Source organism: Choloepus didactylus, chromosome 4, assembly GCF_015220235.1.
Source record: "Choloepus didactylus isolate mChoDid1 chromosome 4, mChoDid1.pri, whole genome shotgun sequence".
NCBI classification, from domain to species: domain Eukaryota; kingdom Metazoa; phylum Chordata; class Mammalia; order Pilosa; family Megalonychidae; genus Choloepus; species Choloepus didactylus.
In genome coordinates this window covers 1,172,768-1,195,544 of record NC_051310.1, presented here as the reverse complement: position 1 = coordinate 1,195,544, position 22,777 = coordinate 1,172,768, and the positions used below count along the sequence as shown (strand labels likewise).

Below are 22,777 nucleotides of genomic sequence, written 5' to 3'. Positions count from 1 at the left end.
GCTGAACATTTTTTCATGTGTTTCTTGGCCATTTGTATTTCCTCTTCAGAGAACTGTCTTTTCATATCTTTTGCCTATTTTATAATTGGGCTGTCTGTACTATTGTCATTGAGTTGTAGGATTTCTTTGTATATGCAAGATATCAGTCTTTTGTCAGATACATGGTTTCCAAAAATTTTTTCCCATTGAGTTGGCTGCCTCTTTACCTTTTTGAGAAATTCCTTTGAGGTGCAGAAACTTCTAAGCTTGAGGAGTTCCCATTTATCTATTTTCTCTTTTGTTGCTTGTGCTTTGGGTGTAAAGTCTAGGAAGTGGCCGCCTAATACAAGGTCTTGAAGACGTTTTCCTACATTACCTTCTAGGAGTTTTATGGTACTTTCTTTTATATTGAGATCTTTGGTCCATTTTGAGTTAATTTTTGTGTAGGGGGTGAGGTAGGGGTCCTCTTTCATTCTTTTGGATATGGATATCCAACTCTCCCAGCCCCATTTGTTGAAAAGACCATTATGGCTCAGTTCAGTGACTTTGGGGGCCTTATCAAAGATCAGTTGGCCATAGATCTGAGGGTCTATCTCTGAATTCTCAATTCGATTCCATTGATCTATATGTCTGTCTTTGTGCCAGTACCATGCTGTTTTGGCAACTGTGGCTTTATAATAAGCTTCAAAGTCAGGGAGTGTAAGTCCTCCCACTTCATTTTTCTTTTTTAGAGTGTCTTTAGCAATTCGAGGCATCTTCCCTTTCCAAATAAATTTGATAACTAGCTTTTCCAAGTCTGCAAAGTAGGTTGTTGGAATTTTGATTGGGATTGCATTGAATCTATAGATGAGTTTGGGTAGAATTGACATCTTAATGACATTTAGCCTTCCTATCCATGAACATGGAATATTTTTCCATCTTTTAAGGTTCCGCTTCTATTTCTTTTAGTAGAGTTATGTAGTTTTCTTTGTATAGGTCTTTTACATCTTTGGTTAAGTTTATTCCTAGGTACTTGATTTTTTTAGTTGCTATTGAAAATGGTATCTTTTTCTTGAGTGTCTCTTCAGTTTGTTCATTTCTAGCATATAGAAACATTACTGACTTATGTGCATTAATCTTGTATCCTGCTACTTTGCTAAATTTGTTTATTAGCTCTAGTAGCTGTATCGTCGATTTCTCAGGGTTTTCTAGATATAAGATCATATCTTCTGCAAACAATGACAGTTTTACTTCTTCTTTTCCAATTTGGATGCCTTTTATTTCTTTGTCTTGCTGGATTGCCCTGGCTATCACTTCCAGCACAATGTTGAATAACAGTGGTGACAGCGGGCATCCTTGTCTTATTCCTGATCTTAGAGGGAAGGCTTTCAGTCTCTCACCATTGAGTACTATGCTGGCTGTGGGTTTTTCATATATGCTCTTTATCATGTTGAGGAAGTTTCCTTCAATTCCTACCTTTTGAAGTGTTTTTATCAAAAAGGGATGTTGGATTTTGTCAAATGCTTTTTCAGCATCTATTGAGATGATCAATTGATTTTTCCCTTTTGACTTGTTAATGTGTTGTAATACATTGATTGATTTTCTTATGTTGAACCATCCTTGCACTGCCTGGAATGAACCCCACTTGGTCATGGTGTATGATTTTTTTAATGTGTCTTTGGATTCGATTTGCAAGTATTTTGTTGAGGATTTTTGCATCTATATTCATTAGGGAGATTGGCCGGTAGTTTTCCTTTTTTGTAGCATCTTTGCCTGGTTTTGGTATTAGATTGATGTTAGCTTCATAAAATGAGTTAGGTAGTGTTCCATTTTTTTCAATGTTTTGAAAGAGTTTGAGTAAGACTGGTGTCAGTTCTTTCTGGAAAGTTTGGTAGAATTCCCCTGTGAAGCCATCTGGCCCTGGGCATTTATTTGTGGGAAGATTTTTGATGACTGATTGGATCTCTTTGCTTGTGATGGGTTGGTTGAGGTCTTCTATTTCTTCTCTGGTCAGTCTAGGTTGTTCATATGTTTCCAGGAAATTGTCCATTTCTTCTACATTATTCAGTTTGTTGCCATACAATTGTTCATAATATCCTCTTATAATTTTTTTAATTTCTTCAGGGTCTGCAGTTATGTCACCTTTTTCATTCATTATTTTGTTTATATGGGTCTTCTCTCTTTTTGATTTTGTCAGCCTAGCTAGGGGCTTGTCAATCTTGTTGATCTTCTCAAAGAACCAACTTTTGGTGATATTTATCCTCTCTATTGTTTTTTTGTTCTCTATGTCATTTATTTCTGCTTTAATCCTTGTTATTTCTTTTCTTCTACTTGGTTTAGGATTGGTTTGCTGTTCATTTTCTAGCTTCTTCAGTTGATCCATTAGTTCTTTGATTTTGGCTCTTTCTTCCTTTTTAATATATGCGTTTAGTGCTATAAATTTCCCCCTTAGCACTGCTTTTGCTGCATCCCATAGGTTTTGGTATGTTGTGTTCTCATTTTCATTTGTCTCTATATATTTAGCAATTTCTCTTGCTATTTCTTCTTTAACCCACTGATTGTTTAGGAGTGTGTTGTTTAACCTCCAGGTATTTGTGAATTTTCTAAGTCTCTGATGGTTATTGACTTCTAATTGTATTCCATTGTGGTCAGAGAATGTGCTTTGAATAATTTCAATCTTTTTAAATTTATTGAGGCTTGTTTTATGTCCCAGCATATGATCTATTCTGGAGAAAGTTCCATGAGCACTAGAAAAGTATGTGTACCCTGGTGATTTGGGATGTAATGTCCTGTATATGTCTGTTAAATCTAATTCATTTATCAGATTGTTTAGGTTTTCAATTTCCTTATTGGTCTTCTGTCTGGTTGATCTATCTATAGGAGAGAGTGATGTGTTGAAGTCTCCCACAATTATTGTGGAAACATCAATTGCTTCCTTTAGTTTTTCCAGTGTTTCTCTCATGTATTTTGTGGCACCTTGATTGGGTGCATAGACATTTACGATTGTTATTTCTTCTTGCTGAATTGCCCCTTTTATTAGTATGTAGTGGCCTTCTTTGTCTCTCAAAACATCCCTGCATTTGAAGTCTATTTTATCTGAGATTAATATTGCTACACCTGCTTTCTTTTGGCTGTGGCTTGCATGAAATATTTTTTTCCATCCTTTCACTTTCAGTTTCTTTGTGTCCCTGTGTCTAAGATGAGTCTCTTGTATGCAACATATTGATGGTTCATTTTTTTTGATCCATTCTGCGAATCTATATCTTTTAGTTGGGGAGTTTAATCCATTTACATTCAATGTTATAACCGTGAAGGCATTTCTTGAATCGGCCATCTTATCCTTTGGTTTATGTTTGCCATATTTTTCCCTCTCTCTATTAATATCCTTTATTGTACCCATACCGAATCTCTTTAGTACTGAACCTTTCTCCAAGTCTCTCTGTCCTGTCTTTGTTTCTCTGTCTGTAGGGCTCCCTTGAGTATCTCCAGTAGGGCAGGTCTCTTGTTAGCAAATTCTCTCAGCATTTGTTTGTCTGTGAAAAATTTAAGCTCTCCCTCAAATTTGAAGGAGAGCTTTGCTGGATAAAGTATTCTTGGCTGGAAATTTTTCTCACTCAGAATTTTAAATATATCGTGCCACTGCCTTCTCTCCTCCATGGTGGCTGCTGAGTAGTCACTACTTAGTCTTATGCTGTTTCCTTTGTATGTGGTGAATTGCTTTTCTCTTGCTGCTTTCAGAACTTGCTCCTTCTCTTCTGTGTTTGACAGTGTGATCAGTATATGTCTCGGAGTGGGTTTATTTGGATTTATTCTATTTGGAGTTCGCTGAGCATTTATGATTTGTGTATTTATGTTGTTTTGAAGATTTGGGAAGTTTTCCCCAACAATTTCTTTGAATACTCTTCCTAGACCTTTACCCTTTTCTTCCCCTTCTGGGACACCAATGAGTCTTATATTTGGACGTTTCATATTATCTATCATATCCCTGAGGTCCATTTCGATTTTTTCAATTTTTTTCCCCATTCTTTCTTTTATGCTTTCATTTTCCATTCTGTCATCTTCCAGGTCACTGATTCGTTGTTCAACTTCCTCTAGTCTTGTACTATGAGTGTCCAGAATCTTTTTAATTTGGTCGTTTCTTTAATTTCCATAAGATCATCCATTTTTTTATTTAGTCTTGCAATGTCTTCTTTATGCTCTTCTAGAGTCTTCTTGATTTCTTTCATATCCCGTACTATGGTCTCATTGTTCATCTTTAGTTCTTTGAGTAGCTGCTCTAGGTGCTGTGTCTCTTCTGGTCTTTTGATTTGGGTGCTTGGGCTTGGGTTATCCATATCGTCTGGTTTTTTCATATGCTGTATAATTTTCTGTTGTTTTTGGCCTCGTGGCATTTGCTGAACTTGATAGGGTTCTTTTAGGGTTTGTAGACCTATTGAAGTCCTTATCTCTAATTTATCAGATCTACAGCTTCGTGGAGTACACTTTCTCTAACTAACCAGCAGGTGGCGTCCACGAGCCACCTGTTCTCCACAAGCCAGCTCTCCCCTGCTTAGCCTTTTTTTTGGTGAGTGGGGGAGTGAGTCTTGTGGGGCCCAATTGGTGTACCAAGCTTGTGTGTGTAGTTGGTGTTGCCTGCCCTGTATGTGGGGCGTGTTTCTGGGCAGTCGGGGAGGGGGGGTGGCCCTAACAATCAAATCTCCCTGATGATCCTAGAGTTTTAAAGCTGCTGCAATAGTCTAATCCTTCAGTTCAGTCCTGCCACAGTTTGTCTCTGCCACTGACCCACAAGTCTTTGGTATTGGGGTATGGCTCCTGAGACTTGCAAGTGGGCCCCTCTTCCAGGCCGTGCACCCCGGGTCCTCTGTTGAGGGATGACTGTGGTATGTCACAGGTGAGTGCCGTCCCCCCAGGGCAGTTCTGGGCTGCTGGGCTGTGTAGGGAGGCTCCCAGTCTGCTCAAATGATGGCTGAATGGGGCTTTGTTAATTCACACTGCTCCACCTTCCCAGCTCTGGGACAATCAGCTGAGGTTGCAGGGAAGGCTAATGTCCACGCCCAGTTTTGTGGTGTGTGCCTGTTATTTGAAGCACTTCCGTCACACTGGGTTGTCTGGGGCAGCTCTGGGCTATGGGGCTGGCGATGGGCAGGAGTGTTTCCTGTCCACCAGGATGGTGGCTGTGAGCGGACACCCCCCTTTTCTTGGGAAGTTGTGGTGTTTAGTGAATTTTCTCAGCCACTGGATTATTGCCTTTTGTCTCAGAGCTCTCTTAGTTCTGCTCTTGACTTGATGTGCCCAAATTGCAATTCTTTGAAGCTTTCTGTATTGGGCTTCTTAGAGTAATTGTTTTAGAAAAAGAAAAAAGGTTTAAAAAAAAAAAAAAAAGGGCCCTCCTCAGAGATCTAATGGGTTATTGAAATGCTAACAGACAAAGCAACCAGGGCCATTAAGGAAAGGTCCACAGGGCAGAGAGATCAGCTTTTCTTCGGGATTTGCATATGCGCCTCAAGGCCTGAGCTCTGCCCTTCCCCTTTCTGTGTTCACCAGAACTCCAAAAATCCTCTGCTTTTATTTTGGAGTTTTTCGTGTTGTTTTTTTTTTTTTTTTTCTATGCCTGTCTCCTCTCTGCTGGGCTGGCAGCTCTCAGATTCTCTGGTGTCTGGTCTCAGTCTATCTATGGTTGGAGTTTGAATCAGTAGAATGGGTTTCCAAGAAGGGCTACCACTGCAGTTCTCCCTTCTCCTTCCCGGAGCTGGCAGCCCCTCCTCCCACGGGACTGAGCCTGGCAGGGAGGGGCGCGGGTCCCCTGGCCGCAAAAACTTACAGATTTCGCTGATCTCAGCAGTTTGACATTTTCATGAGTGTTGTATGAAGTATGCCCAAAGACAGATTGCTCTGTGGTGCCCAGTCCACTCAGTTCCTGGCTTTTTACCTACTTTCCTGGAGGAGTAACCAAAACTTACAGCTCACCAGTCTGCCATCTTGCCTTCATTCCTTTTTATGACTGAATATAAACCATTGTATGGATACACTACATTTTATTTATCCATTCATCCATTGATGCACAAATGTCGGTTTCCATGTTTTTATTATGAATACTGTAGTTATGGATATTTGTGTACAGGTTTTCATATGGATGTTAAGTTTTTAATTCTCTTGGGTGTATTCCCAGGAGTGGGATGGCTGTGTCATATGGTGACGCTGTGTTTAACTTTTTGAGAAACTGCCAAAATGTTTTCTAAAGCAGCTTCACCATTTTACACTCCCATCAGCATTGTATGAGGGTTCTAATTTCTCCACACTTCTGCCACTGATTCCTTTTTATAACTTCTATTTCTTTGCTTAGATTTTCTAGTTTTTCGTTTGTTTCAAGAGAATTTATAATTTATTATTGAAGCAGTCTTACGCTGGTCCTTGTCAGATAATTCCAACATTTGTCTTGGAGTTGGCCTCAGTTGATTGCCATTTATCTCAAATTGTGACTTTCCAGATTCTTTGTTTGAAGGGTGATTTTTCAATTTTATCCTGGACATTTGCATTTGGTCATTCTGTTAGGGGACTCCTGATCTTATTTAAATCTCTCATTTTAGTAGGTGGTCACCCTATGTTTAGCGTGTAAGTTCCAGTCTTTTTTGTGGGTGTTAATTAGAATGACAACTCAGTTTACACAGCCCTTGCAAAGCTATTCTGGTCTGTTTGATTTTTGTGCTGCTGAGGCTCTTGCTAAATCCCTGTGGATATGGGGTCGGAAGGTGCTTCTCTGGCTGTCACTGCATCACTGTTTGTGGTGGTGCAGTGGGAGGGGCAGAAGCCACTGAGCCTGGATCTGGGTCTGTCCTGGACTTGGGCTTGAGCCTGGGCCTAGATCTGGATCTGGATCTGGGCCTGGGTCTGGGCTAGGCCTGGGTCTGAGTCTGGCTCTGGGTTGGGTCTCAGTCTGGCTCTGGTCTAGGCCTGGGTCTGGGCTGGACGGGGTCTGGGCTGGCCTGGAGCAGGGAGCAGCAGCAGGGATGACCCCCAGGGTCCTCTAGTTGCCTCAGGTGCAGGTCAGACTGGCTCAGTCCGAGTGGTTTGGGTGATGAGGCCTGTTTTGGGTGGGTTCATGGAAAAGCAGAGGGACTGACTTGGGTGCAGCTTCACGGTGACGGGAGCTGAGGGGAGAGGAGACACGGTGGGGCCAGCTTGAGCACTGCACTGAAGGCAGGATGGGTCAGGCAGCAGGGGCTGCGTGCAGAGAGAGACCAGGGCCAGGGAGTCTCACCCTCGCTGGGACCCCCCTTGGGGAGTGTGTTCTCCAGAAGGAGCTGTGCTGGGAGCTCTCCCCACAGCAGGGCAGGGTCCTCTGGGGAGAAGAGGCTGTGGGCCGGGCTGGGAGGCCCCCCGTCAGCAGTTACCAGCCAGGGAGGAAACCCACAGCGGGGCCCCTCGCAGCTGTGCAGTGGTGCTGAGGGCCAGGGCGGCTATTGGCGCTCTGCTCACCCCCGGGACGGAGCACAGGAACAGCCGGACGGACGCCATGGAGGCTGCTCTCTGGGCCCTGGGACTCGGGTTCCTTCTCACACTCGGGGCACTTCCTGTCAGTGAGTCTCTCCTGCAGGGTCCACGGAGCCTTCGGAGGAACAGCTGTGCGGATACCCAGGCCCGGGGCTGTCTGCCCGGGTCTCACTCAGTTCTGAGGATGGGGGACGTCCGGGGGCACGAGGGCCTGTGGGTCCCAGGGCTCGACCTCCCAGCTCCCTCCTGATGTCAGCTGAATGGCTGCAGCGGTCAGCCGAGTCCTAATTGCCAGAGGAGCCCGGGGCCCTCCAGTCCCTCTGTTCAGAGCCCAGGGTGCCAGAGGGAGGAGGCAGGCCCTGGTGTGGGGCCGTCCTCCTCGTTTCTACAAGGGTGGCAGATGCCCCGCAGTGCAGCTGCACCCAGATTCCCCTGTGGGGCGGGGGGTCTGGAGGATGCAGGGTCAGGGGCAGCGGGGGTGTGAGCCTGAACACCAGGGTGCAGAGGCCGAGAAGACGGTTTGGAGAGGCTGCCTGGGCAGGGAGGGATGAGGGTCGGGGAGTGGAGGGAACACTGCAAAGGCTTGGAGACCCCCGCTGTCTTGAGCAGTCAGGAGGGAGCTGGAAGACTGGGGTGTGGCTGGGGATGGGGCTGGACACTTGACTGATGATTGAAAGTCGGCCGCCTGGCCGTGGGAGGGGGCACTGCGGCAGGCCGAGGGAAGGCAGTGAGCCTCGAAACTCTCCCCGATGCAAGGGGCTCACAGCAGACGGGGTGGGGCAAACAGGGGCATTTGATGACTGGGTGTGGACGGGGGCAGGAGGGTGGTGAGGGGCCTGATGGGTGCTGATGGGGGACACCTGGGCCTTCAGGGGATGGTGGAAATGATGGCAGCAGACGGAGGGTGGGGTAGCCTCCCCAGCTCCAGGCCACGGTCCCAGCTGGAGGAGGAAAGCAGCTGCCCGCCTCCGGGAGCCAGGGAGGCCGCCCCAGCGGCCCAGATGTCAGCTGGTGATGCGGAGTGGATGGGGGGTGTAGGGAGGGCTAAGTTTGTCACCCATGACGTGGGGCTCCAGAGGGCAGGAAGGGGTTGCTAGGGCTTTGGGCTCTGATGCAGTGTGTGTGTGGGGGGGTGTCTTCCCCAGGAGCTGGAGGCCCCTGACTCCTGCTCCTCCGTCACCTGTCTGGCCTTGCTTTGCTTGGAGACACCTGACTTGCTGCCGAGGCCCTGTGTCCCATCTTCCCAAGTCCACTCTTGCTGCTGTATCGTTGCTCTCACTGCCGATCCCCCACAGCAGTGCCCGTTCCTGCCCCCTAAGACGTGCCTGTCTCCTCCCAAGGCAGCCCAGCTGAGGGCCTGAAGCTGGTGTACAGACACAGCCCGTGCAACGGCGTGGTGCTGGTCCAGCACGAGGGGGAGTGGGGCTGCGTGTGCAACCAGGAGTGGACGCTGGCAGAGGCATCCGTGGTCTGCAGGCAGCTGGGCTGCGGCCCAGTGGTGGGCGCCCTGAAGTACGTCCCGCGGCCTGGAGAGATGGCCCAGCCCTGGCTCTACAACGTCTCCTGCAGCGGCAGTGAGTCTGCCCTGTGGGACTGCAGCCACGGGGAGTGGCAGCGGAGCGCGTGTCCCTACGAGTGGGTTGTGGTTGTTCTTTGCGCAAGTAAGTGCGCCTGGGTCTGGGGGCGAGCGGGGTGGGGTCTGGGGGCGAGCAGGCGCAGGCGGGCTGAGTCCGGGTCCCCGGGTCTCCCTGGCAGGAGCTCTGTTGGTGGACAGTGGAAAACAGCAGCTGCCCCCAGGGGGACGTCTCAGTCACTCTTCACTCGTCCCCTCCTTGTGCCAGGCGTCTCTTCTGGTTCCTTCCACCAGCACTGGTTTGCCAGGCCCTGTCCTAGGCTCTGGGGACACAGTTGTGAACAAAGCAGGCAGAGATCCTGGTCCGTGGACTTTACAGGCAGAGAGCAAAAAGTACAACCGAGTGACAGAATGCAGAGAAGCAGGAGGGCGCGGGGCCAGCCGTGTGGTTCCAGAAGGAGAACTGACGCCCAGAGATAACAGCCTTCCCTGAGAGTGAGGGCCCCTGGGCGGGGCCCGGACTCCGCAGACAGATGCTGTCTGTCCCAGAACAGGGAGAGGGCAGTTTGCTTGGCCTCACTGGGAGAGGGACTCAGGGATTGTCGTCGATATAATCACAATTTCTTTCCCAAATGATGGAGAGGCATATCCTTTCCCTGGGCAGACTGTCTTTGGTCACCTTATGTGAGGGTGAGCTTGTGAGGTCTTTCCCTCCCAGCTGCTCGTCTCTGAAGCTGGACACCCTGGCCAAGGGCAAGCATATGATTTGTGGCACCCAGTGCAAAATGAAAAATTTTATTCAAAATTCACTAAGAATTTCGAGGCGGTGACAGCAGAGCTTCAACCAGTTGTGGGCCTTTCTGAGCGTGGCTTGTCTGCTGGAGTGCCCGGATGTCCGCTGCGGAGCTGGCCCTGTGCCCTGCCAGAGCTAGAGCTCCTGGACAAGGAGCAGGGCCTGAGTGCAGCCCCTGGAGGCCCCAAGACCCAAGTGGGGTGCCAGACAGGCTTGTCCCGAGGCAGGGCTGAGGGCTTGCACCTCCTGGCCTGTCATGTGGCTTTGTGACTTTGCAGATGGCACTTTTCGGGAAATTCGTCTGGTGAAGGGCCGCAGTCCCTGTGCGGGCCTCCCCGAGATCAGGAACGTGAACGGGGTGGACTGGCTCTGCGGGCTGCACATGGAGGAGGCCACGGTGTTCTGCCAGGAGCTGGGGTGCGGGCCCGCCCTCCAGGCCTCCCGCGAAGGTCATGGCATTGCCCACAAGTTCCTGGCCTGCAGGGGCACCGAGCCAACCATCCGCAACTGCAGGCTCAACAACAACTTCTGCAGCCACTGCGACCGCCAGCTGGACACAGAGGTCCTCTGAGGGACCCCTGGGCAGCCCCAGGGCAGGACACTGCCCGGGAGAGCAGGAGAGCAGGGCGGGCTGCAGCCGGGGGCCACCCTCTCTGCCTCCCTGGCGTCCCCTCTGTACAGCCTGAGGGGTGGGGAGCCAGAGGGTAAGGTCCTCATGGACACTGGGCAGCTCGTTTTCCTATGGGAAACCGAGAGGAGGCCTGGGAAGGCGAGGGAGAACCAGGGGGAGGAGGACTCTTCTTGGGAAGATCTGATGGTCTGGGGCCTGCGACATTGAGGTGTGGGGCAGAGGAAGGGCTCCAGGTCAGGCTCACCCCACAGATGCCCGCCCTGGGCCGGAGGGTGCAGGGGAGCCGGGGTCTGTGGGCAGCCTGCGCCTGTGTGGGGTGGCGAGTTGCTCCCCCAGCCCCACGTCAGGTGAGAGATGTGCTGTCCCTCGGAGCTGCAGAGTGAACTGTGGTTGAGCACAGGCTGAAACAAATGGCTGGACAGCCCACTGCCCTCTGTACCCCAGGGTGGGCAGCATGCTGTGACCTCACCTCTGAGAATGCAGAGGGCTTCAGTGCCCCACCTTGGGTGGGCAGAGGTCATGACACAGCTGGGCACCTGCAGCAGGTGACCCTGACCCTGACCTTGGGAAGGGGACCAGGAATACCAGCTCTGCTCTAGGTGCAGCTCAGGTGGGCCTCAGGCCACCACCATGTGTCCCCCACTCTGCAACCTGCTGCCTGGATGTGGCGAGCATGGTTTTGATGTTCAGGAGCCACGGGTCATGGCTAAGGCACTCACCTGGGAACACCTGTCTCCTGCCTAGGCAGATGTCCAGGTAGATGGGATTGGTTGGAGCTGGTGGCCCCCTAGCAAGAGGGCCCTGGGGTTAAAGGGTGGCCCAGGCCCCCAGAGGGCACAGGGCTGAGGCTGGGGCTGTCCTCTTCTACCCTGGAGGGTGGGGTTGAGGTGACCCGTGTCTCCTGGGGTTGAGGGGGACCCAGGGCGGGGGTGGGGAGCTCACTGCCCTCCAATGAGTATTTGCTGTTGAATCTCAGGCACCTGGCCTGGGTGGGAGCCAGGACCCAAGCGAGATGCCGAGGAGATGGGAGGGTCCTCCCAGCCTGCAGACCCCCAGGTGCCTGGCTCTGGGACCTCCGGGCTGGGCCAGGCCAGGTAGCACCTTGTCATCTGCAGCCTGTGTCCCCGAGGGACTCGAGGGCAGGGCTGGGGTCAGGCTGTTTCACCCAGAGCCCTGCACAGAGCCTGCCCTGGCCAGGGGGGCCCGAGATGTCTGCCCCTGGGGCCACTCAGCGCAGCCTTCTCTGCCCCAGAGCACACGGAGGCCCGGCTGGTGGGCGGAGAGCACCCCTGCGCAGGGCGCCTGGAGGTGAGGCGTGGGCTGACCTGGGACACCGTCTGTGATGCCGACCTGGACCTGGCCATGGCCCACGTCGTCTGCCGGGAGCTGCAGTGCGGCTCGGCTGTCTCCATGCCTGGGGGCACCCACTTCGGCCATGGCTCTGGGCTTGTGTGGATGGAGGCCTTCCGGTGTGTGGGCAATGAGTCCCTGCTGTTCAACTGCCCCCGGGGGCCTGGGCACCAGGAGCAGTGTGGACACAGCCGGGATGCCGGGCTCAGGTGCTCAGGTGAGGCTATATGTGTTCAGCAGGGGCTCAGGAGGCTGGCACCTGCTTCAGGTGCTCAGGTGAGGCTACTTCCATAACTCCCCTGGGGGCGCTGAGCCCGGCTCACGAGGTGTCTCTGGGCCAGGAGGATGTGTGTCAGCATTTGTGGAAGTGTTTGCTTCTGTTGGTTGGGGGAGAGAGTCGTCTGGTCACGGGGGTGGGGGGTGGTGGTGGTTGGGGGTTGTGAGCCCTGAGGACACAGTACGTAGGCCTGGCTCCCTGCAGAGCTCCCCGGGTTGATGCTGATGTTGGGGGAATGGAGGGGAGAGTTCAGGGTCTGCTCTGTGCCCACCACACTGGGTGCAAAGGAAGTGAGTACCACATGCTGGGTCTGTGGCCGGGAGCCACGCTGCGCCCCTCCCGTCCCCCGGAGTTCCGGCTGGTCAACGGCAGCAGCGGCTGTGCAGGGCGGGTGGAGCTCCAGGTGCAGGGGACCTGGGCACCCCTCTGTGCTGCTCACTGGGACCTCGCAGACGCCACCGTCCTCTGCCACCAACTCAGCTGTGGCAATGCGGTGGCCACACCCGGGGGAGGCCACTTTGGGGGAGGTGACAGTCCCATCTGGCCCGACGTGTTTCACTGTGTGGGGACGGAGCCCCATTTGTGGAGCTGCACACCCAGCACCCTGGGGGCCCCCGCCTGTGCCCCAGGAAATGCAGCCTCTGCCGTCTGCTCAGGTGGGAGCGGGGCAGGGGGAGGGGAGGGCTCTGGGTGGGCCTGGGAGGCTCGGGGTGGGCAAGGGGAGGCCATAGGTGGTCATTCAGGGATGGACAGAGGGTGGGTCACCCAAGAGGGAAACATGGGTTAAGGTGGAGGGTGGGTCAGTGTTGGGAATGGGAGGTGGGTGAGGGGCGGGAGGAGGTGGAGGGGTGCAGAATGAGGAGAAGAAGGGACAGGAAGATAGGATGGACATGGAGGAGGTAGAGAGGGAAGGAGGCACGGTGGAGGGAGGAGTGGACGGGCCTTGTGTGGGGTCTGGGATGGTTCCCGGGGTCCCTTCCTCACCCCTCCCCCACCCCTGCATCTCTCACCCCGCCCCCAGGTCTCCCTGACGCCCTGCGGCTGAGGGAGGGACAGAGCCGCTGTGATGGGCGCGTGGAGATCTCCCTGGACGGGCTGTGGGGCCGCGTCCTGGAGGAGGCCTGGGACCTGCGGGGCGCGGAGGTCGCGTGCCGGCAGCTCCAGTGCGGAGGGGCCGAGCGGGCCTACGACGCCCCTGTCCCCGGCCGCGGGGCCGTCCCTGTGGGGCTGAGCCGTGTGCGCTGTGTGGGCAACGAGAGCCGCCTGGCCGAGTGCGACGTGTCCGCGTCGCGGCTGGTGCCCGCGGGGTCCTTGCGGGATGCGGGCGTCGTCTGCTCAGGTGAGTGCGGCCCTTTCCCTGTCTGGGCTCCCCACCTCCCCGCCCGTGGGCCCCGTGGCCGCCCTGACTCGCGCTCTCCGCAGGGAGCCTCCTCCGTTTGCGGCTGGCGGCCGGGCCGGGCCGCTGCGCGGGGCGCGTGGAAGTGCTCCGCGGCGGCGCGTGGGGCACGGTGTGTGACGACGGCTGGGACCTGCGGGACGCCCACGTGGTCTGCAGGCAGCTGGGCTGTGTCCGGGCCGTGGGCGCCCCGGGGTCCGCCCACTTCGGGGCGGGGTCCGGGCGCATCTGGCTGGACGAACTGCGCTGCGGTGGCCATGAGTCTGCGCTGTGGCAGTGCCCGTCGGGAGGCTGGGGTCGGCACGACTGCAGGCACAAGGAGGACGCCGGCGCCGTCTGCTCACGTGGGTCTGATGCTCACTTGCTTTGGACAAATGCCATTAGCTCCTAGAGGGGCTGTGCTCTCCTGGAGGCAGGATTTCCCACGTGTTACTTACTTTTGCTACCGTGGGGCTCTTTGCACCTGGGAGTTAGTGATCTGCGCTGTGCTCGGCCCAGGTCTGCTCAGGTGTGGCTTGGTCTCCTGTGTCCTCATGGTGAAGGCTCCAGCGCAGGCCACACCCTCTCACCTCACAATGTCGGCTTGAGGTTTCCTGCTCTAAATTCTTAGTTTGGATCCATATTTAAAGGTGTGGGAAAATGTCCCTGGACTTTTTAAAGGCAGTGCATGAAAGACTTTTTTCCCTTTCCTTTCCTTTCCTTTTCTTGTCTTTCTTGCTCGCGCGCTCTCTCTCTCTCCTTCCCTCCACCTCCCTCCTTTTCTTTTTTTCTTTCCTTCCTTCCTTCCTTCCTTCCTTCCTTTCTTTCTCCTTCCTCTTTCTTTCTCCTTCCTCTTTCTTTCTTTCTTTCTTTCTTTCCTTTTTCTTTCTTTCTCTTTCTTTCATCTTATCTTGTGCATATCCAAGGCTTTTTGGTTGCTCTGATCTTGTCTGCATATAAATGTACTTGGGTGACAAGAACCTTATCACGTGTTGTGTGTGTGTACAGGGGCTTGTTCTCAGAAGCCTGTAAGGGAGAGAGGGAAGAAGCCAGTCTGTGGCCTCATGTCCCCGGGGGGGGGGCACCCCTGTCACCCCTGTCACCCTCCAGGCAAGACTGCAGCCCGGGCTATGTCTCCCTCCCTTCTGCTAAGTGTCGGGTCTCCTTGGTGATTTTGGTTCATAGTTTGGTTCTGGGAAAGTTTTCCCCAACCATGTCTTAGATCAGTACATCCTATTTCAGTCACCATATTTCTTACTAATATTATGTTCTCAGCCTCCATCTTTCCTGATCCTTTTTATTATTTTTCCTGTAATTCTTTTATGTCTTGGTTCTTTTCTCATTCTCCCAGGTTGCCTCCCAAATCAGTGATCTCCTTTTCTGTAGTGTCATTTCTGGTCTTTATGTTCTCACATGTGAATTTCCATGTGCCGTGGTATTTTCAGTTTCCTCCAGGTCCTTCCTTATGTTGTTACCCATTTCTATTTCTTGTTTTTTCCACCTTGGCCTGTTTTCTCCTCATGACATTATGCTCTGTTTTCAATAAGGGCCTGATTTTTTGCATCTCAGTGAGAATGGCAAGCCTTTTCTAGAACTTTCTGGCTCCTGTTCAAAACTGTCATCTGCTGCCAGCCTTCCCCTGCATCTTCTGTGATGTCCCTGCTCTCTTGTGCTTTTCCTCAGGTGGCCTCTTTATCTGCGTGCCCACCTCACACTTCGGAAGTTCTGCCCAACCCCAGTACTGGCACACACCCTTGTCAGGTCCTCCCCAGCCAGGCCAGATTGCAGCTCTGCCCTCTTCCTCTGCTGGGGCTTGGGGGAGGGGGCACGTTCCCAGGGAGGGGTGTGCATATTTTAATTATTTATGTTCCTGACAGATGCAATTTATTCCCAACTTTTTCTCAATTATCCAGATTCAGATACATTTTTAGTGTTATGTTACCCTTGTAACAATTCTAAAGGGTTGACTAATACTCCATTATGTGGCAATCTTATAGTCCACTTATTATGTCCCTTTGCTGCTGGATGTTACTTGCCCAAGGGCCACACTGAAACTATCGGGCACTGTCCAGCCAGGACCGATGATCTCGGAGCACAGAGCACAGCTGTGCAGGTGTGTGCAGACTGAATGTCAGCTCCAGGCTAATGCCTGCTTTCTACTTTTTAAGTTGTAGAATCACTGCTACATTCATCATGTTTGTGCACAAGGGTTTTTCTGTAGTTCAAGTAATTTCCAAGGGTGGGATTCCCAGAAATGGAAATTTTGGCAGTGGGCTGACACCTGCTGTCTAAGACTTACAGCCGGGAATGGAGTTCGCTGTCAGCCTGTCCTGCAGGCGGGAGGTTGCTATGGAGACACTGATGGACATGCGGCGTTCCCCGGGCCCCGGGAGTCTATTGCTTTCCAGCGGCTTGGCTCACAGCCTGCAGCCCATCTCCGTGTCTCCTCCCCCAAGATTGTTCGGTGGCTCCGAGGCCGGCGCCTTCCCGAGGCTGACGGTGCTTTTCTTCCAGAGTCGGTGGCCCTGAGGCTGCGAGGGGGCCCCCAGCGCTGTGCTGGGTGGCTGGACGTGCTCTACAATGGGACGTGGGGCTCCGTGTGCGGCAACTCTCTGAAGGAGGCCTCGGTGTCCACCATCTGCTAGCAGCTGGGGTGTAGAGGCGGGGGTGGGGGGCTGGAGAAGGGGCCCGTCCCCGCGGCAGGCCTGGGCATGGCCTGGCTGGACCACATCGAGTGCCACTGCTTGCCCGTCCTGTCCCTGTGTCAGTGCCCCTCAGCCCCGTGGCACCCATTCTACTGAGCCCGCGGGGAGGAGGTCTGGATCACCTGTGCAGGTGGGCCCCGCTGCGTGCAGTCACGGAGGAGGCGGGGAGGTACCGACAGTCATTGCAGGGCCTGCCTCTGAGCCAAGGCTCACGTCCAGGAGGGGTCACAGGTCCCACAGCCGCCTCCTTTACCCTCGTGGTGGTCAATTCTACAGGCGGGTCGGAGAAACAGGCAGAGGCTTCCGCAGAGCCGCCCAACTGCTTGGTGCCGCACGCCTGCCCAGGTATCCATCCGCTCCCCAATCCGGCCGCTGTCGCCTTCCGCTCCGTGGCCCAGCCACCCCCACCCCGCAGTGACCAGAGCCCTTGCGTTTCCAGAGGAGGGGCAGCTGCGCTTGCGCGGGGGTGAGGACGGCTGCTCCGGACGCGTGGAGCTCTGGCACGCCGGCTCCTGGGGCACCGTGTGTGACGATTCCTGGGACCTGGCCGTCGCGGACGTCGTGTGCCGCCAGCTGGGCTGTGGCCCCGCCCTGAGCGCCCTGAGGGAGGCCGCCTTCGGCCCGGGCTCGGGGCCCGTGTGGCTGGACGAGGTGGGGTGCCGGGGCAGCGAGGCGTCCCTCTGGAGCTGCCCTGCGGAGCCCTGGGGACAGGGAGACTGTGCGCACAAGGAGGACGCGGGCGTGCGCTGCGCGGGTGAGTGGGTGGTCTGCCCGGAGGCTGCGGGAGGGGTCCAGGATGTGTCCTTGGAGTATTCCTGGGTTGCTGCTCTAGTCAGGTTCCGGAACACAGGTCTGCGGGAGCCAGTGGGGCTGCCACCCCTGCTGGGTGCTCACGGCACAGGGCGCCTCCAGGGGTCTGAGGGGGTCTGGGGATGCTCTGGAGGGCAGTGGGCTGTGGGCTGAGGGTCTGTGCTGCCCCAGCCCACCCTGAGGTCCTCCTATTCCCCCCCCCCAGGTGACAGGTGGACCACCGCCCTGCCCCAGGCATTGGGTAGGTGATGTCTTAGAAAGCCCAGCTTCCTGCTGTCCAGGAGGGTTCCAGGGGCCCTCGGAAGACCAGGCCACGGCCAGGCCCCCCTCAGACCAGCCGGATTGAGGATGGAGGGCCTGGTGATGGCCCAGCCCTGGCTCTGATGAAAACCCGTCTCCTATCCTGGCTCAGCCTGCGCTGAGAATCCAAGGAGGGGCCGTGGGAACCAACGTGCACCCGGAACGTCTCCAGGGGTCTTTCCCCCTGGAGACTGGAGTGTTGGTCCAGTAATATTGTGTCCTCTTGGCACTGTGGGGCTGTCTCCAAGCAGCCAAGATCAGTGGGCAGTCAGGACCCCAGGAGCTGCCCTCCTGGGCACCCCTCCTGCATTCTCCTCCCTGAGCCCTCCCACCCAGGCCCCCCATCTGCACCCTGACCTTTGCCCCTCCACCTGAGCCCTTCCTCCTAGGCCCTCCCACCTGGGTCTCCCACCTGGGCCTCCCACCTGGGCCCTCCAACATGTACCCTCTCATGTGGGCCCTCCCTCCTGGGCCCCGCATCTGCACCCTCACCTCGGCCCTTCCACCTGAGCCCTTCCTCCTGGGCCCTCCTACCTGGGCCACCCATGTGGGTCTCCCACCTGGGCCCTCTCAGCCCTGTGACTTCCGTCCTGCCTCTCCTGAGGGTGCACAGCCAGTAGTGTCAGCACAAAGGCCCCCCTCGCCTCTGGGTGCTCCCCCCCATCTTGAGTCATTCAATCACAATACCCCAGGCCCACTGGGAAGGCCCCGCCTCTCACTGTCCCCCTCACAGGCACTGCCCCGGCCCCCCCACCCATCCCCGAGGCTGGGACTCTTCCTGTGACCATCTGCTTCATCCTTGGGACCCTCCTGGGTGTCGTCTTGTTGGTCCTGGGGGCTCAGTGGTGTTGCTGCCAAGAGACCTGCAGGGGTAGGTGAACGTGCACTGGGGCGGGTGGTAGGTGAGTGTGCCAGGTGGGTGGGTGTGTGCCAGATAGGTGCAGGTGTGCTGGGTAGGTGGGTGTGCCAGGTAGGTGCGTGTGTGCTGGGTAGGTGGGCAAGCACAGAGTCAGGTGAACACAGGGCCCCATGGTGGGGAGGCCGGGGGAGGGGTGGGCTTGGCTGAGACCCTGGACCCTCTCAGGGCCCCTGTCCCGGTCACTGTCCCACGTGGCACCTTCTCAGTGACCCTTTGTGGACCCACAAAGTGCTGGGACAGGGACCTGGACTGAGCCTTGTTCTGCCCCCAGGTGCCCAGGGGATCTGTGTGTCCCCATGTGCGGTCGCAGTTGACTCGTCTGGGGGAGGGTGGCGGCCGGTTGCTAAATCCTAGGCTCTCAGGATTGCTCTGAGGGTACCGGCGGCGGGGGCTCTTTCCCGGAGGCGAGGGCGAGGCGGGGGACTTGGCCAGGTCCCCGGCGGGAGGCGTGCAAAGTATGGAGGGCGGCGAGAAAGGAACAGGCGGGACACGGTTCTTTTAGGGTGAAGAAACCAAGAGAGAGAGCTTTATTGGGGGAGAGTACAAGCTTATATGGGGCGGTTTAGAGGGCGGGGTAGCTGTAAGGGTTAAAGGCTTGGATTGGTTCTGAGAGGACGCGGAAGCTGTTTGTCACGGGCAGGAGTTGCTCTGGCAACGGTGCATGCGCACTGGCGGTGGGGGAGTTGCACTGGCAACGGGGAGTGTCCGGGCAAGATAAGGGGGTGGGGAAAAGGCGGTTCCCTCCGGCAAGCCTCCCCTAACAGTGGTGTATTTTGGGTGAGGAAATGGGGCCTGCCTCCGGCCTCACTTTCCCAGGCCCGGGGGGCTGTGGAGGGCGCTGTCACCCGTACCCACTACCCTCCCCAGGGGTGGATCTGGTCCCCCAGCCCAGGCCCGCCAAGTTGAAGCACGTAATCAGTGTCCCGCACCCATGGATGGGTGCAGCACCCTCAGGTGGGCTTGAGAGACCCCCAGAGAGCTTGGCCTGGGAGGGGCTTCTTCTCCAAGGTCCTGGTGTGGCCTCTGCAGGCTCTGGAGTGACCGGGAGTGCCCCCTTGGAGGGCGTGTACGAGGACATTGGAGACATGCCCACGAGGGAGAAGGACGAGGGGCTGCAAGGGGCCGGGGACCTGGAGCTGGAGGAGGAGTACGACGACGCGGGGGAGCCTGGGGAGGAGCCCGAGGAGGAGGAGGACGAGGAGCAGCTCCTGAGCCCCGAGGGTGTGTGCTTTTGGGCCGTGGCCTCCGTGGCCCTGTTCCTGCTCTACTGTGCGCTCGCCGACGGCTCTGCTCCGGACACCTCCTACATTTAAGAGTCTGACCGTGGCTCCTGGCCTGTCTGTCTGCCTCACTCCTGTGTCCAGCCCGGGGCTGCTGGGATGTGTGTGTCCTGCAGAGGCGCCGCGTCCCTGGCAGTCTTCTGTGGGTGGACTGGAGAAAGGGAGGGTCCATGTTTATACTCGGTGTGTCTTGCGCTGACCGTGGTTGTCCTCATGCACCAAAGCGCAAACAAGTTGTCCACGATCAGCTGCAGGAGACGGCCTGTGCCGACGGGTGGGAGGAGGACACGGTGTGGGGAGCCGCCCGCTGCTTCCTGGCTTTTGCTGCATCGCGTCTTGCCGTCCCTCTGTGGCTTTGCCTTGCTGGGGGCTCTGAGGTCGCTGAGGGTCCCATTGGGGGTCTCTGTGCTTCCACTGCAGGTGGGGCTGGTCTGGACGGCCAAGGAGACCCCTGCCCAGGAACACGATGACCCTGAGCAGGCACTGGAGAGCCTCAGTGAGGTGTGAGGGCCGGAGTAAAACCCCAGGGAGACCAGGGATGAGTTTGCACGTTTTTAAGAAGAGATATTATTAAAGTCCCCCTTGGCCTCCTTCATGCATCCAGTGGTTCATTTCACAGGCATATTCCAGAGCCCTTCCTTGGCCCAGACCCTGTGCTTGCCCTGACTTCCCTGCCTCACCCTGGTCCTTTCTCTCTGTGGCCGACGCAGGCTTTGCTTCACCCACAGCCCTTGTCTGCACAGTCCTCCTGAGCTGCAGGCTGGGGTCATTCCTGTCCTCTCCATCCGTGTTGAGTCACTCGTTAGCTTATTGGAGGCTGGAGGCCAGGGAGGGTCTGTGCCCGTGGTCTGTGTGCATGTGGGGGTCAGCGGGGAGTTGGCAGCCTGCGTGAGGGCCACCGGGAAAGGCTTCTCACCCATGCATCGGACACGCAACATGAACACTGGGGTTTGGGGCAAAGGGCAGGTTTGGCTTCGTGTCACATGTGGGGTGAAGGGAGAACCAGAGGACTGTACAGGGGTCAGCGAGGAAACAATCCCCTTGTCAGGGTGGAGATGGGATGAGAGGGTTGCCCAGACCCAGAGGTGGCCCTTCCGGTCAGCCCAGACTGGCCTCTTCCTCTGGTCAGCTGCATGGCCGTGTGTCTCAGTCCACCCCAGCTTGGGGGCAGCTCCTGGTGTCCAGGCAGGAGAGGGCAGGGGTCTCCAGATTGGTGCAGCCTCCCTAGACCTGGGCCACGTCTGCTCCAACCATCCCTCCAGGCCAGTTTTGGACCAGCCCTCCCCAAGGCTTCCTGATGGACCAGCTCACAGAGACTTCTCCTCTCCTGGCTTGCTGGGGTTGTGCCAAAACCTCCAACTCTCACAGCTGTTCTGCTCTGGACACAGCTTCTGGGACACTGATGATCCAACCAAACCCTCTGTGAGCTCAGCTCCTGAATACACCCACGACCATGCCCACGGACATTTCCACCGCGACCACGCCCGCCATGCCCACGCCCACAGATACACCCACCCCACGACCACGCCCACGGACACTCCCACCGCGACCCCCGGGACCGCCCCCGTCCTGCAGCCCTCCCACCCACACTCTCTGCCTTAGCGTCCCTGGGCGGCTGTGACCAGTGGCTGCAGCGTTGCTGGCTCCAGACAGCAGAAATGCCTTCTCTCAATTCTCTCGCCGTTCTGGAGGCCAGATGTTGGAAGCCCAGGTCCCGGCAGGGCCGCGTGGTCTCTGCCGGCCCTCGTGGGGTCCCTGCTCCCTGCCTTTTCCAGCTCCCGGGGTGCCCAGCGTCCCTTGGCTGTGGCTGCCTCGCTGCTCTCTGCGTCCGTCTTCACAGGCTTCCCTCCTGCACCGTCCACCATGGGCTCATCTCAGAATCCTTAATTATGTCTCCAATGACCCTTTTCCAAATAGGGTGACACCCTCACGTTCTGGGGATCAGGGAATGGCTATATCTTTCTCAGGGTGACATTCAAGCCACTGCCCTCCTCCCAAAATTCACACCCCCATGTGAAAAATGCGTTCACCCATCCCACAGCCCTCACAAGTCTCAGCCATCCCAGCATCAACTCCAAGCCCAAAGTCTTGCCTAAAGACTATCAGCTCAAGGAGTCCCAAATCTCATTATTTAAATCATCTAAATAGGATATGGGTGAGAGTCTGGGTGGGCCGTTTGGAACTTGATACAAGTTACCTACTCTCTCCAATGGGAGAAAATGGAAGGAATAAAAGGGCTTCTAGTTCCAAACCTTTGCAAAATCCAGCAGGGAAAATTCTGTTGTTTCAGTGCCTAGGAATCACACCCTGTGGTGCGATTCTCTGCCCTCTGGGCCTGCAGAGGCTCCGTCACCTGGAAGGGCAGCGCTGCTTGCCGAGGAGTAGCTTTGTGAACCGGTCTCCCGCCGTGGAGCTTTGGAAGGTTGACAGCCATCTTTCATCTCCTCCTCTCTCCCCTCTGCAAGCTGGCACTGTTTCTGCTGATCCAGCGTTCTCACACGCAGTGTTGGTTTCCTGGGTATATCACGGGGGGGTTCACACATTAGACAAGAGCCCCTCGCCCACCTTCCTGAATGAACCCCCCTCTACTCCTGGTTCTGCAGAGGTGGAGACGGGGTCCGTGCGTGTCTCACGCCATCTCTTCAGCCAAAGGTGGCTGAGTCACACCTCGGCCTTCTCTCCAGAGCGTTTCCTAACAGTGAGTCTGGAAAGGATGAAGATTTACCAAATCACCAAGTGCTGGTTCCTTTTTGATTAAAAGACCCTCCCTCAATCTCACTCTCGCCCCTCACATGCTACCATAAGCAGCAGGAGGAAACCAGGCTGCACTTTCAGCACTTTGCTCGGAAATCTCGTCAGGTAGATGTTTCAGTTCTGTACTTAAGAGCTCTGCTTTCCACAAAATTGTGGGAAGTTCAGTTCAATTTTTTTTAAACTCAGTTCAGCCAAGTTTTCTGCAGCTATATAACAAAATTCACCTTCCCTGCAGCTGCTACCATTCCTCATTTCCTTCTGCCCTCAGCAAAAGTGTCTGTGTTCTCAGGGCCACAGGCCCTTTCTCTACTCAACCTCTCACTTCCTTCTGAGCCTTCACAGAGAGGTGCCATTATCACGTTTCCACCAACAGTTGGTTCAAGAAAATCCAGGTTTTTTTTACTGTTATGCACTCCAGAATTCTCCCATCCTCTACCCATTATCCAATTCCAAAGCCACTTCCAAATTTTCAGGTATTTGTTAGAGCAGCATCCCCATTCCCAGGGTCAAATTCTGTATTAATTTCATAGAAATGCCACAAAATTTTATCACAAACATGGG

General features: G+C 55.0%; 2 protein-coding genes across 3 annotated transcripts in view; both read left to right on the top strand.

The window, feature by feature from the left end:
- LOC119530995 (scavenger receptor cysteine-rich domain-containing protein SCART1-like) overlaps nt 1-11,842 on the top strand; it is a 39,359-nt gene extending 27,517 nt beyond the window's left edge. The window contains exons 2-3 of one of the 2 annotated variants that reach the window (XM_037831649.1): nt 8,790-9,023; nt 10,094-11,842. In XM_037831649.1, coding sequence (XP_037687577.1) covers nt 8,790-9,023; nt 10,094-10,386 — 527 coding nt within the window. In that variant the 3' untranslated portion in view covers nt 10,387-11,842. Of the gene's footprint in view, nt 1-8,789; nt 9,111-10,093 lie in introns of both variants that reach the window. The other variant, XM_037831648.1, reaches the window with a different exon arrangement.
- A 398-nt stretch (nt 11,843-12,240) lies between these two features.
- LOC119530962 (antigen WC1.1-like) overlaps nt 12,241-22,777 on the top strand; it is a 74,507-nt gene continuing 63,970 nt past the window's right edge. Inside the window, 9 exon segments of the mRNA XM_037831614.1 lie at nt 12,241-12,729; nt 13,095-13,412; nt 13,496-13,813; nt 15,963-16,322; nt 16,430-16,498; nt 16,593-16,907; nt 17,169-17,204; nt 17,997-18,134; nt 19,212-19,403. Coding sequence (XP_037687542.1) covers nt 12,309-12,729; nt 13,095-13,412; nt 13,496-13,813; nt 15,963-16,322; nt 16,430-16,498; nt 16,593-16,907; nt 17,169-17,204; nt 17,997-18,134; nt 19,212-19,403 — 2,167 coding nt within the window. The 5' untranslated portion in view covers nt 12,241-12,308.